This window comes from Enhydra lutris, unplaced genomic scaffold, assembly GCF_002288905.1.
Source record: "Enhydra lutris kenyoni isolate GAN:26980312 unplaced genomic scaffold, ASM228890v2 scaffoldscaffold110, whole genome shotgun sequence".
In the NCBI taxonomy this organism is placed as follows: Eukaryota; Metazoa; Chordata; class Mammalia; order Carnivora; family Mustelidae; genus Enhydra; species Enhydra lutris.
In genome coordinates, this window is record NW_019154194.1 from 252098 (window position 1) to 265829 (window position 13732).

Sequence of the window (13732 nt, forward strand, 5' to 3'; positions counted from 1 at the left end):
TGGATCTCTTCCTAGAAGCTTTCTGATTGTCTTCCACTTTGAAGCAATGAACCAATAAACCAATCCTCTTCCCACACCTGCCTCCATCTGTGTGTAGCTTTCCACAGTCACCATGTACAGTTGTTTATGTTGGACACTGCACAAGAGTACTAGACGTAAGGATGTGCCATTCATATCACAGACATCTTTATTATCTTGAAAAAATTTGTAAATATTTGTGTATTGTGTTATTCTGCTGCCGACTGCTAAGTAAATTATTTATAATATATTGCGATCATGTTCCAGCAGATGGCAGCAAAGTGTCTCGGCCTACATGGTTGGCAGCTTCCATTCTTCCACTTAACAGAGAAATCAGTTTGAAAATCTAAGGACCTTGTATGGTGACACATGCAAACTGGACTTATGGTGGTGATCATTTTGCAACATACATAAATATTGAATCATTATGTTATACCTGCAACTAATATAATGTATGTCAATTATACCTCAAGAAAAAGAATAAAAATGAATAAAAACAAATTTTTAAAAACACAAAAGAGAAAGAAAGAAAATGGGAAGACCTTATTGATTTCATATTATCTAAAATAGCCTGTACTTCAGAACAAGGATTTGCTTTTCACCTGATGTGCAAAGCATCTTTAAAAAAAAAAAAAGTCCCTTTTCTTTCACGATGGCTTTGCTGCTAGAACACAGGTGTCATGAAAACCACCACTGCATTTCAACCAAAAGGGGAAAGGAGAAGATTCACGTCAACGTTGTTGTCATTGGACACCTAGACGCAGGTAAGTCTATCTCTACTGGCCATCTGATCTACAAACGTGGTGGGATCGACAAAAGAGCTATTGAAAATTTTGAAAAGGAGGCTGCTGGGGTGGGAAAGGGCTCCTTCAAGTATGCCTGGGTCTTGGATAAACTGAAAGCTGAACGCAAATGCGAATTGAGGTCTCCCTGTGGAAATTCGAGACCAGTAATATGTGATCATCATTCATGCCCCAGGACACAGAGACTTTATCAAAGACATAATTACGGATCTATCTGAGGCTGACTGTGCTGTCCTGATTGTTGCTTCTGGTAATGGTGCATTTGAAGCTGGTGTCTCCAAGAATAGGCAGACCCGTGAGCATGCCCTTTTGGCTTACGCACTGGGTGTGAATCAACTAATTATTGGTGTTCACAAAATACGTTCCACTGAGCCACCCTACAGCCAGAAGACATATGAAGAAATCGTTAAGGAAGTCAGCACCTATGTTAAGAAAATTGGCTACAGCCCAACACAGTAGCCTTTGTGCCAATTTCTGATTGGAATGGTGACAACGTGCGGGATCCAAGTGCTAAGTGGTTCAAGGGATGGAAAGTCACCCGCAAAGATGGCAATGCCAGTGGAACCATGCTGCTTAGAGCTCTGGATTGCATTCTGCGATCGACTTGTCCAACTGACAAGCACTGGTGTCTGCCCCTCTGGGACACCTACAATTGGCGGTATTGATACTGTCCCTGTGGGCCAAGTGGAGACTAGTGTTCTTAAACCCAACACGGTGGTCACCTTTGCTCCAGTCAATGTTACAAATGCAGTCAAATGTGTTAAAATGCACCATGAAGCTTTGAGTGAGGCTCTTTCTGGGAACAATGTGGGCTTCAATGTCAAAAACCTCTGTCAAAGATATTCGTCGTGGCTGGGGCGCCTGAGTGGCTCAGTGGGTTAAAGCCTCTGCCTTTGGCTCAGATCATGATCTCAGGGTCCTGAGATCAAGCCCAGAATTGGGCTCTCTGCTCGGTGGGGAGCCTGCTTCCCTTCCTCTCTCTCTGCCTGCCTCTCTGCCTATTTGTGATCGCTGTCTGCCAAATAAATAAATAAATAAATAAAACTTAAAAAAAAAAAAGATATTCATCGTGGCAATGTGGCTGGTGACATCAAAAATGACCCACCCATTGGAGGAAGCAGCAGATTTCGTGGCTCAAGTGATTATCCTGAACCATCCAGGCCCATCCGTGCTGGATATGCACCCGTGCTGGATTGTCACACAATTCACACTGCTTGCAAGTTTGCTGAGCTGAAGGTGAAGATAGATTGTCATTCTGGAAAAAAGCTGGAAAATGGTCCCAAGTTCTTGAAGCTTGGTGATGCTGCCATTGTTGATGTCGCTCCTGGCAAACCTATGCAGCTTGAGAGCTTCCCTGACTATCGTCCTCTGGGCTGTTTAACTGTTCATGACAAGGGACAGATGGTTGCTGTGGGTGTCATCACAGCTGTGGACAAGAAGGCAGCTGGAGCTGGTAAGGTCATCAAGTCTGCCCAGAAGGCTCAGAGGCTAATTATTCCCAATCTTGCCATCCCCATCTTAACCAGTGGTGGAAGATCAGCCTCTGAACAATTTGTGTCACTTGACCTTTCAAGTTCAATTGTAAAAGACTGGTTAATGATAACAATAGATCGTAAAGTCTTCAAAAGGAAAGGAGAAGAGTCTGCTTCTCCTCCCTCTGCTGCTCTCCCTCTCTCTCTCCGCCTGTCAAATAAAATCTTCAAAAAAAAAAATGATCTTAGGGAGGAGAAGCAGACTCTGTAGGCCATTGGACTGTTTTGTATGACAGTTTAAGGTCATTAGTTTAGTTTTGTTTTTTTTTAAGATTTATGTATTTATTTTGTGGGGGGAGGACAGAGGGAAAAGTTGGAGAGAAGGAGATTCCCCACTGAGCTAGAGCCCATTGAGGGGCTCAATCCCACCACCCTGAGGTCACCACCCCAGTGGAAATGGGGTCAGAAGCTTAATGGACTGAATCATCCAGGCGCCCCTGAAGTTATTAGTTTTTTAAATCAGTACTTTTTTGGGACACCTGAGTGGCTCAGTTGGTTAGGTAGCTGCCTTCAGCTCAGGTCATGATCTCAGGGTACTGGGATTAAGTGCTACATTGGAATCCTTGCTCTGTGGGGAGACTGCTTCTCCATCTCTCCCCTGCTCATGCTCGTTCTCTCTCTCTCTCAGAAAAATAAATAAATAAAAGCTTTTTTAAAAAAAAAAAGGAGTACCTTTTTTATGAAAGAATTTTTATTTTTTTAAAAAGATTTTATTTATTTTAGAGAGAGAGAGAGAGCACTAGTGGGAGGGGTGGAGGAAGAGGGAAAATCCCCTTGCTGAGGGCAGAGCCTGACCCAGAGCTCAATCTCATGACCCTGAGATCACCACATGAGCTGAAACCAAGAGTCCGAAGCTCAACCAACTGAGCCACCCGAGCATCCCTAAGATCATTTTTTTTTTTCTTAAGATTTTATTTGACAGACGGAGAGAGAGAGGGAGAGCAGCAGAGGGAGGAGAAGCAGACTCTGTGCTGAGCGGGGAGCCCAGTGTGGGCCTTGATCTTGGGACTCCAGGATCATAATCTGAACTGAAGGCAGATGCTTAACCAACCCAGGTGCCCCAGGATCAGTACTTTTTAATGGAAAACACTATGACCAAAAATCTGTCACAGAATTTTGAGATCCATTAAAACAAAAGTTTAATGAGAAAAAAAAAATCCCTCTTGGTGTCTGCACTTTGGCTACGTTTAATATTTCATATTGCAGTGCATATTTTCTAATTATTTACTGTACAGACTAGAATTATTGAGTTCCAAATTTAAGTCCACACATCCTTTCACTTGGCATGAATCGCTATATAATAATTAATACTTAATTACTCTTAGTAATCCACAAAGAATGTATGTGGGTGGAAATTGAAGAGTGTTACTCAAAAGTTTGTTAATTATATTATTATACCAGTTGTTTATTATTGCTTTAACAATTTCATCAGTATAGAAATTATTATTAAAATTTAATGACTTGTCACCTACATATTATTTTAAGATGTTAAGATTCTAGGGTAAAATATTAACCCTATTTGACATCTATCAAGAAGGAAAAATAATCAGGATTGGAAAATAGAAAGCTCACTGCTTTAATAGCTAATAAAACTAATTGGATAATTGAATAAATTTTTGCAAAAAACAAGGTAGCGGGAGAAAAAAAAATCCCACAGGGGTTATTTCAGCAGAATGTAGCTAAATACAGAGCCATTAATGATTGACATAAATTTGCTGTTCAGGCTAGAATTATTGAGTTCCAAATTTAAGTCCACACATCCTTTCACTTGGCATGAATTACTATATAATAATTAACTCTTAGTAATCCATGAAGGAAAAATTTCAAGAAATAAGTGGAAGAAAGAAGATGAAGAATCCTTTCATTAATATGCTTTTTGCCAATCTATTGATCTAATTCAGATATTAGACTCCTAAATTTAAAGATTTTTTTAAAGATTTTATTTATTTATTTGACAGAGGGAGAGATCACAAACAGGCAGAGAGGCAGGCAGAGAGAGAGGGGGAAACAGGCTCCTTGCCGAGCAGAGAGCTTGTACGAGGCTCGATCCCAGGACCCTGAGATCATGACCTGAGCTGAAGGCAGAGGCTTAACCCACTGAGCCACCCAGGGGCCACAAAATGTCAGTGTTTGAATATTAAACATTTAAAATCTTAAAAATGATTTTCTTCTTTCTTTCTTTCTTTTTTTGGTGGGCAGCAAAGCAAAGTTTATTGATAGTACAAAGCTCCCAAAAAGGGAGGGGACCCAAGAGGGTTGCCCCCAAATTATCCACTTTAAATAAGAAATTTTAACTTTTTTTTTTTTTTAAATAGGATCCACACTCCACATGGACCCCAACAAAGGGCTTGAACTCAGGAACCTGAGATCAAGATCTGATGTAAGCCTAACTGAGCCACCAGGCACCCCCAAGAAATTTAATCTTTTGAAAAACATAGTGGCAGACGGAAACATCACTTCACATGGATTCTTCCACCTGGGGAATAAATGACCAGATTCAGGTAACTTTATTTCATCTCAAAGGATGCTGTAATTAATCTGTTTCTCTGGAGATGGAAAAAACACACGTGAAAGAGAATGCGTAAGGGCGCCTGGGTAGCTGTCAGCTGAGTGCCAACTCTTGATTTTGGCTGAGGTCTTGATCTCCTTTTGTGAGCTGGAGCCCTCCACTGGGCTCCACGCTAGGCATGGAGCCTACTTAAAAAAAACAACAACAACTAAACTAAACTAAAAAAAGAGAACGTGTAGAGGGGGTGGTGGGTGCCTATGGTCGACAATACTGTATCGTACACTTACTTTGGTAATCCTCAGGGAACCCCTTCCCCCAATTTAGGTAACAACAGGAACCGAGGTGGCCCCCAAAACCGGGCCTGCCTAGAGTTTCAGCTTTGCATGATGAAAAAGTCCAGGAGATGGGTTGCACAACTGTGTGAATACTATATTTCACACTGCTGAACTGTAAAAATAAATAAGATCAGATATAAAGATATATATATATTGATGCTACGGGCAGCATCTGTGTGAAATAACAAAAGAAAACATTGGCATACGATGTCCATGATTCCATTTCTGAAAAGGCAATGACTAGGGCTCCAGAGGGAAAGCCCACAGTTCTGACAACTTACGGAAACACACTTATGCAGAAATAAAGATTGGCCTTAAGGGGCGCCTGGGTGGCTCAGTTGGTTGGCTTCTGACTCTGGATTTTGGCTCGGGTCATGATCTCAAGGTCATGAGATTGGGCCCCCCTTCCAGTCCCCTGTTGGGCTCCATGCTCAGTGGGAGTCTGTTTGAGATTCTTTCCCACTGTGCACCCCCAGCCCCCACTTGTGCATGCATGTTCTCTCTCTTTCAGATACATAAATCTTGTAAAAAAAAAAAAAAAAGATTGATCACATGTGGTGTTACACATTTTCTAGGGGATGGCATTTAAATAGTCATTACAATCATAGCATGTTTGATTAATGGAATCATTTTGAATAAGGAATATTAAATATTTTTCAATTATTTTGGCTACAAAGCCTGCTTGTAGTTAATGAATCAGTTAATAATTATTGCTAGATGGGCAGGTTTCACGACTGCTCCTGTTCCTGTATGTAAACATGTTGGGGAATTTTGTCCACCTCGGGGAGAAAGGTGATGGCACATTTACTAAACTGCTTACACAAACCAAATCTGGGGGGAAAAGTTATTTCAGAGGCCATGTATTTGCATATGTGCATGAAAAGGGGAAGGTGCCTCGAAGTTTATGGAAAACAACAAAAGATCGCTGAAAACATTCTAAGGCATTCAACAGAACCTGTAGATATTAGGAATTCAATTTGAGGTAGCAAACGGCACCCTTTCAGAAATGGCTCATGACATTCATGAAGATTTGCAACTCAGAACATAAGCCAAAGGTGCACTTTGAACATCATCTACTCTTAAATGGTGTTTTAAGTGCAATTAATATTTTGGGCAAAATAATGCAGGAATCCAGTGCAATGCCCTTAAAAGCACCAAAGGAAGAAAAGATAACACAAGATCAGTGATAAGTTAAAAATTGCTGAATCTTGGTGGCAAGCATGCTGTTCTCTGTAGGTTTTGTGTATGTGAAAATTCCTAACAGCAAAAAGTTTTAAAAATATCTACCACCAAACAACCTCAAATTCCTCCCAATCTCTTAAATAATTAATTATTTGGTCACTAAAGTTTAATTACTGGAAAAAAAAAATCCCTGGGTTCCCAGGGGGCTCAGAGTTCATGTTGTATAGCCCCCTGTGGATATAAGAGCCCTGCCCCAATCCCCAGACCTAGATCGCCATTCTCCCCTTGATTACCTCCTGCAATGGAGAGCTTCCCACCTAATATCTCACAGCCTCCAAAGATACGTAAAAGTGACCAGAATCAGAATCACATACACACAGCCACAGACTCACACAGTCACTTACACACACTCTCACACACACACAAACACTCACATGCTAAACTGGCCGGTCTGACGATTCTTCAAGCCTCAATCTCTGAAACCGTGTACCAATGTGAACACCTCCCAAACCTCTACCTTCCACAAAGGCTTCAGAAAACCCAGCTCCTTCCTTGGCCTGTCTCTGCTCTCCAGGGGCCCTTAGCTCCACCCTGCTCCTGTGTGGCCCGCACCCGACTGAGAGCCTGGGCCAGGAACAGGAGCAGCAGGAAGAATTTGGATACAAAACAGGTCCGAGGAAGTGATGCCTGATGGGAGGGACAGCGATTTGGCAAGAGGGTGACCATGCCTATGAGAGTTCAGAATGTGTTGTGTGTCCACACTGCCTGGGTGTCTGCTGTCACTGAAAAATTTCACCAAAGTTAAAAGGGCACAGAAGACTTTATTCCATATGGCAGGGTTGCTGGGTGGCTCAGGTGAAAAAGCGTTTGATTTTTTATCTTGGCTCAGGTCTTGGTCTCAGGGTCATGGGTTCAAGCCCCCTGTTGGGCTCCATGTTCCGTGTGGAGCTACTTAAAGGAACAAAACAAACAAACAAACAAATCCTGTGACAATAGAGGAGAGAGACTGAGCTCACTCCACCAAAACAAGATAGGGGAAAGTTTTTAAGGTCTGGACAGGTAAGTGGCAGGGTGTTAGTGGATGATGGAAGAGCTGGGACACATTCAGCACTGACTTATTTCTGAGTTTCCAAGTGTTGTTCTCTGTGATAAGGCCATTTGTTAACTGTCCCTTATTCAAGTTCAGCTCCTACCCTGCCACAGAGCCTGGGACATGGGGGGGGGCAGGTGGGGGGTGGGGGAGGGATGGGCGCTGCTCTCTTCCTCAGTGAGGACTTTTTTTTTTAAATTTTTAAAAGATTTTATTTATTTACTTGACAGAGATCACAAGTAGGCAGAGAGGCAGGCAGAGAGAGGAGGAAGCAGGCTCCCCGCTGAGCAGAGAGCCTGATGCCCCCCAGGACCCTGGGGTCATGACCTGAGCCAAAGGCAGAGGCTTTAACCCACTGAGCCACCCAGGCGCCCCATGAGGACTTTTCAAAGGGATGGCTCCCAGGTCCCTGAGAAAGACATTCCAGGGTTGCAAAACTGCTGAGATGCTGGGAGAAGATCTATCTACATTTCAAAGAGACAGAGAAAGAATATGCAATGCCAACTTTTCTAACACACAGTCCCTAAGGAAAGGGAGGTCAGGGGCCTGTAGTCAGGAAGAGAGCTGTGTAAAATTTAGTCAAGCTCAGGGGACTCATGAGGCCATCCTGAGCCCTGCTGTTATGTCAACTCCATCCCATCCACCCGAGGGTCTCTGACTTGAGGTTTCTGCACAGACCTGGTGCTCACCCTGTGCAGCACAGGGAGGGGTGTGATCCCAGCAGGTCCCCGCAAGCAGCTCTGCCAAGGGGCTGAAGGGAGGCAAGTCAGGAGGTGCTGATTGGGGTCTCTGCCCCAGCTCCGTTTGCCTGCAGGGCCATCGTCTGCATGTCCCCACTGCCCCGTGTCTGGGTGTCCACAAGGATCTGTGTCCTCGGGGGATACCGGGTCCCTCTGCTTGTTTGCCTAGGTCTCTATATCCTCCAATGTTTTCTTATTCATTCATTTACTAATCTAATAAACATTTATTAAGGGCATGTTCTGTTCATCAGGGTGTCCCCCTTCATGTCTGGGTTTGTCTGGGCATCTACATTTACATCTGTCCACACTGAGTATGACTGTCTTTCTGCATCTGTCTAACTGCCTCTCCATCTGTCTGTCTGTCTCTCTCTGGTTCTCTGTACATTAATTGGTTCATTCGTTCATACACTGCAAACATCCCTGAGTCCTCTGAGGAGTTCTCAGCCTGATGGAGGAGACAGACGCAGTCCAACCCGGGGTGACCAGGGCTGGGAGACAGGGAGGTGCCTGAGGCTAAGAGTGGGTGGATGAGAGGGGGAGATCGGGATCAGAAGAGGCTTCTAGGAGGAGGTGATGTTTGTGTCTCTGGGTCTGGAGACATGGCCCCAGCACTGGAGGGTGTGTGTGTGTATGTTTATGCAGAATGCGTGTTCCAGTAGACATAGAGAAGAGAAATCAAGAAAGCCTGCAAATAACAAATCCCCCCAAATTAAGGGTTATAGTGCTCTAGCTCCCTCATCCCTCAGCCCCAGAAAACCAGACCCCAATCCCACTCCCAGCACCGAGGACTTCATCATGGCCCCATCATGATTACCTAGGAGGAGACCAGGAAGGGCGGGGGTGGAGGAATCCCGAGCAGGCTGGAGAGCCAGGATGCCTGGGGCTCAGCAAGGAGAACCAGCCAGACCGAAATCGGAGCAGGAGGAGCTGTCCTCGGTGTCTCAGCTCAGCTCCACAAGCGGGCAATGGGAGTCCTCAGAACCATCCTGCTCTACCTCTTTGGGGCTGTGTTCTGCCTGACAGGTACCCAGACTTTTGGAGACAGTGTTAAGAAGTGGGGAGGGGGTCAGACACCTAGGTCTGAGGGAGGAAGGACTGGGGCCTGGACTCCTCTGTCTGAGAGAGGAGAGGCTGGGGGCCTGGACTCCTGGGTCTGAGGGAGGAGGGGCTGGGGGCCTGGACTCCTGGGTCTGAGGGAGGAGGGCCTGGGGGCCTGGACCCTTGGGTCTGAGGGAGGAGGGTCTGGGGGCCTGGACCTCAGATCTTGGTGGAGGAGCCACTTGGAGACTATGTCCTTCTCATGTGTCTTCTCCTCTGTTCTCCATCAGTCATCTCTTGCCCCCACGGCAGCCTCGCATCCTCCACATGCCTCTGTTCCAGGGTACTTCTGGGGAACCCTGGGGGCTCTTTCCAGAACTGGCAGGGAACTTTGGCCCTCACCCTCAGGCAACGCCTTCCCCCAGTTTGGGAAAAGACAGAGACATACTCATGTCAGGACCGAAGTGTCTCCAGGGAGGAAACTAAGCCTGCGGCCCACCCACTGTGTGTGTGCCCATCCACGGAAGAGAGTCCGATTTCTGTGTATGCCCATGTGTTTCTCTGCACCAGATTTCATGTGTGAACAGGTGTTTGAACAAATGCTTCTGGGTCTGTTTTTGTTCGAGTTTCACTTTCTTTTATTTTAAAAGAGACATGCATATAATTTTGCATGTTTGTGTCTCTCTTTGTGTTTGTCAAACCCTGTGACTGGCAGGCCGGCATTTGTGTCTGTGCGCATGCGCCTGGGTACTGCAGCGTGTCTGTCTGTCTTGGATCTGTCTGTGGTTTAAAATTGTATGTTTTTGTGGGTCTCGTTTTAGTATCTGTAACTTCGCAGGATTGCGGTCTCTGATTTTGTTTGTGTGCCTATGATTTTTTTTTTAAGATTTCATTTATTCACTTGAGAGAGATAGTGAGAGAGAGCGTGAGAGAGGAGAAGGTCAGAGGGAGAAGCAGCCTCCCCATGGAGCAGGGAGCCCGATGCTGGACTCGATTCCAGGACTCTGGGATCATGACCTGAGCTGAAGGCAGTGGCTTAACCAACTGAGCCACCCAGGCGTCCTGTGTCTATGATTCTTGAGGCCATATTTGTCTCTCTCTGGGTATGACTTCTTATGTCCCTGGATCTCTGCATGTTGTTTTTTTTTTTTCTGTATCCACATCCTTCTCTTGTGTTTGGTATGATCTTGCATGTGTCTTGTGTGGGGGAGTTTCCATGGGCGGGTCTGGGTGGTACTTATTTTATGTGCGAAGACAGAACTCCACATGCATGCTCGGGATATTCTGTGCATGGGTGTGAGACTGGCATGAACCTGTGTCAATCCTGTTATTCGGTGCTTATGTCAGTGTTTTAAGTGTTTCGTGTGAGTGTTGCTGGGGCTGGCTCCGTGTGTACGTTTGTAGTGCGAGACCGCACATCCCATTGCCTGTGCTGGAGTCTGATTTCTACCCACGGCCTTTTAGTGCTGCTGGACATCCTGAGTTTAGTTGGGAGAGGGACAGGCAGAGCAGGAGTGAATCACTTCCTCCTTTATTTAATCTTAGTGTGCTTCCTGGAAGAGGGTGGAGATCCTGAACAGCTGAGGGAGGGAAACTGGACTGGCAGGTGCACAGAGGCCATTAGTCTGCCAGGAAGTAGACACTGCCATGACCAACCACAGCAGTGGTTGTGAGGTACAGTCATATGGGCTGCGTACTGCATCAGGGCAGCCCACCTAGCCTGACTGACGTGAAGGCCTGAATCTTAGCATGCCTAGTTCTCCAGGCAGCAAGGCCTGGCTCCTCTCAGAGCACAGCTGGTGAGACTGCCATTTGCTAGGGGAGCTCTGGGGGAGTTCCTGGAACAGGATCCTCTCCCACCTGCCCCCCACACCCAACAGAGTTCCATTCACCCCACCCACCCTGCTTCTCTCCGCAGCATCCCAGGCCCGACAATGCTACAACTTTCAACACATCTACTTCGGGCCCTTTGACCTCAACGGCATGAAATTCCACAATGTCTCCTGTCCCCATGGATGCTCTGAGGCTGTCTTGTCCCTGGACACTGGTGAGGGACAAGAAGTGGCACCTTGAAAAGGAGAAGCGCTTGCGGAAGACCAAGGGTTGGAGGCAGAGTCAGGGATGAGAGATTAGGGAGGGAGAGGGAGGAAGGGAAGAGCCAAGGGTTTGGGGGGATTGGAGACAAGAGAAGGGCAGAGCTAAAGACAGAGCGGGGAGGTAGAGGGAGGGAGGAGGAAGGAGGGGAGAAAGACCTGGAAGGATGAGGGGTGTGAGGTGGGGCAGAAGGAGACAGTGGGAGCCTTGAGGAAGAGACTGGAGGGGAGAACGTGGGGGTGGGGGGCTGGGAAGGGGTTGGTGAGGGGAAAAGGCGTAGGGAGAGTAGGGGAAATGGAGTTTGCAGGAAGAGAGAGGAAAGGGAAGGGCAGCAGGGAGAGGCGAGGTGAGCACCAGAGAAGAGCGGAGGAGGAGGGAGAGATTGAAACCTAGAGGGGCCGAGCCTGGAAGTTAGGAGGAGAGGGGGAAGAAGGCTGGGACGAAGCAGCGCACCAGGCCCCAGTCCCTTCCTGCCCCCAGGGTACCGCGCCTCGGTGACCATGGTGCAGAAGGGCTGCTGGACAGGCCCGCCTACGGGCCGAATGCTGTCCGACGACCATGCGCTGCCGCCGGACTACTCAGTGGTGCGAGGCTGCGTCACTGACTTGTGCAACACCGACCTCATGACCCACGACTCCATCCCCAATCTGAGCCCGGGTGAGCCAGAGGGCAAGGCCCGGGGTGGGTTGAGAGGGCGGCCCCTCCATGCCGGCCAGGGCAGGGCAGGGGCGTGGCCTCCACCGGGCACCTCCTCCCTAGCGCTGGGCCTCCAGCCTTCGCCTAAATCAGGCCAGGCCGGCACGCGACGCAGTGCGCAGCCCACAGGACCGACCTACCACGCAACCATTACCTGAGTGTGTGTCTACGCTCTTTTGCCAGCGCCCAACCCGCCAACTCTCAGCGGCTTGCAGTGCTACGCCTGCTTGGGGATCCACCCAGAGGACTGCACCCCAGAGAAGTCTCGACGGGTCCACTGTCACCAGGACCAAAGCGTCTGCTTCCAGGGCAATGGCAAAATGACCGTCGGTGAGGGGCTGGGAGCAGGGCAGAGCCTGGGCAAAGGGTGTGAAGGGCAGGCCTGAGGGTAGAGGAACCGGACAGGCCTGACAGGGAGACTGCTGTGGTCTGAAGGAGGAGGCGTGGCTGTAGGGAAGAGCCATGGCTCTCCTTTGAGGGAGAAGCATAGCCCTGGTCAGAGGAAGGAGGCATGGCTCGGGTCTGAGACAGGAGGCAGAGCCCTGGTCTGGAAGGATAAAGGGATGGCCTCCTCTGAAGGAGGAAGCTATGCCCTGTTCTGAGGGAGGAGGCAGGGTCTAGTCTGAGGAGAGGCAAGTCTGAGGACCCAGTCGTGGCCCTGGCCTCTGAGGTGGAGGTTCAGGTACTGCTGCCTCCCTCAGTTCTGATCCCCTCCTCACTGCCCCCCATCTAGGCAATTTCTCAGTCCCTGTGTACATCAGAACCTGCCACCGGCCCTCCTGCACCATCAAGGGCACCTCCAGTCCCTGGACCAACATTGACCTGCAGGGCTCTTGCTGTGAGGGGCACCTCTGCAACAGGGACTCTGTGACCCAGTCCTTCACCACTGCCGCGGCCACTGCCCCTTCCCAGGCAGCCCTCGTCATGGCGCCACTCCTCGTGGTCCCCCTGCTGCTGGGCACTCTGGGAGGACCCCTCGCTCCCCTCCCTTAGACAGCTCCTCCAGCCTCTTCCTGAACAGTTCACTGGGGGCAGGCACGCACCTGCTTCTAGAAACTTCAGCCTCTGTAATGTGGCTCACTGGGAAATGGTGTCACACAAGAGTTGCACTCCTGTCTCTCTCTGCCACCACCACGCCCCCTCTTTCCTACCCGTGCCCTGCCCAAACCTGATCAGCAGGCCTGGGAGAAATTGGGAAAGGTCCCCATCATCCCAGGGTGGGGAGGAACAGCCACATCCTGGCCCACATGAAGGGCCATCCTGACAATGGCTCTTACCGAACACCAGTGACACTCTGGCACCCCACTGGACCCAGTTTCCTCCCCCTGGAGCCAGTGTGGAGCTGCAATAATGTCTTTATTCATATCATCACGAGATTTTCAAGAGGCAGTATATCCTTGGAGCTAGGAGCTCAGACTCTGTAGCCAGTCTGCATGGGTTCAAATCCCAGCGCTACCGTCTAGCCTGGGGTCAGTTACTCAACTTCTCTGCACCTGTTTCCTCACCTGTAAGGCAGAGGCGATAATAAAACCTACACTAATGACAAGCCCTACTTCGCAGGGGTTGTGTTCAGAATTTAATGACATGACTGTGGACTACCTGGGACACAACAGCCACCCAGCATGAGTTGGGCTATTATCACAACGCCCATGAGCAAATGAGAGGTGAGGCAGCTGCTCGTGTCCGTTTATCTAG

At 48.1% G+C, this 13732-nt stretch overlaps 1 protein-coding gene and 1 pseudogene across 1 annotated transcript; both read left to right on the top strand.

Annotated features, from left to right (window-relative positions):
- The first annotated feature begins 670 nt into the window (after positions 1–670).
- Positions 671–7063, top strand: LOC111139502 (annotated as a pseudogene).
- Positions 7064–9115: 2052 nt separating this feature from the next.
- Positions 9116–13493, top strand: LOC111139533 (LY6/PLAUR domain containing 5). The gene is made up of 5 exons (XM_022491832.1): positions 9116–9232; positions 11166–11294; positions 11822–11998; positions 12221–12367; positions 12771–13493. The coding sequence occupies exons 1-5, from the start codon at positions 9175–9177 to the stop codon at positions 13028–13030; spliced, it is 771 nt and encodes a 256-aa protein (XP_022347540.1). The 5' UTR covers positions 9116–9174; the 3' UTR covers positions 13031–13493.
- Positions 13494–13732: the final 239 nt, after the last annotated feature.

Bases quoted from the DNA above. Each gene is read 5' to 3' on its own strand.
- LOC111139533 (XM_022491832.1), top strand. From the start codon at position 9,175: ATGGGAGTCCTCAGAACCATCCTGCTCTACCTCTTTGGGGCTGTGTTC. The intron at 9,233-11,165 runs GTACCCAGACTT...TTCTCTCCGCAG, and splicing joins GGCTGTGTTCTGCCTGACAG to CATCCCAGGCCCGACAATGC. The intron at 11,295-11,821 runs GTGAGGGACAAG...TCCTGCCCCCAG, and splicing joins TGTCTTGTCCCTGGACACTG to GGTACCGCGCCTCGGTGACC.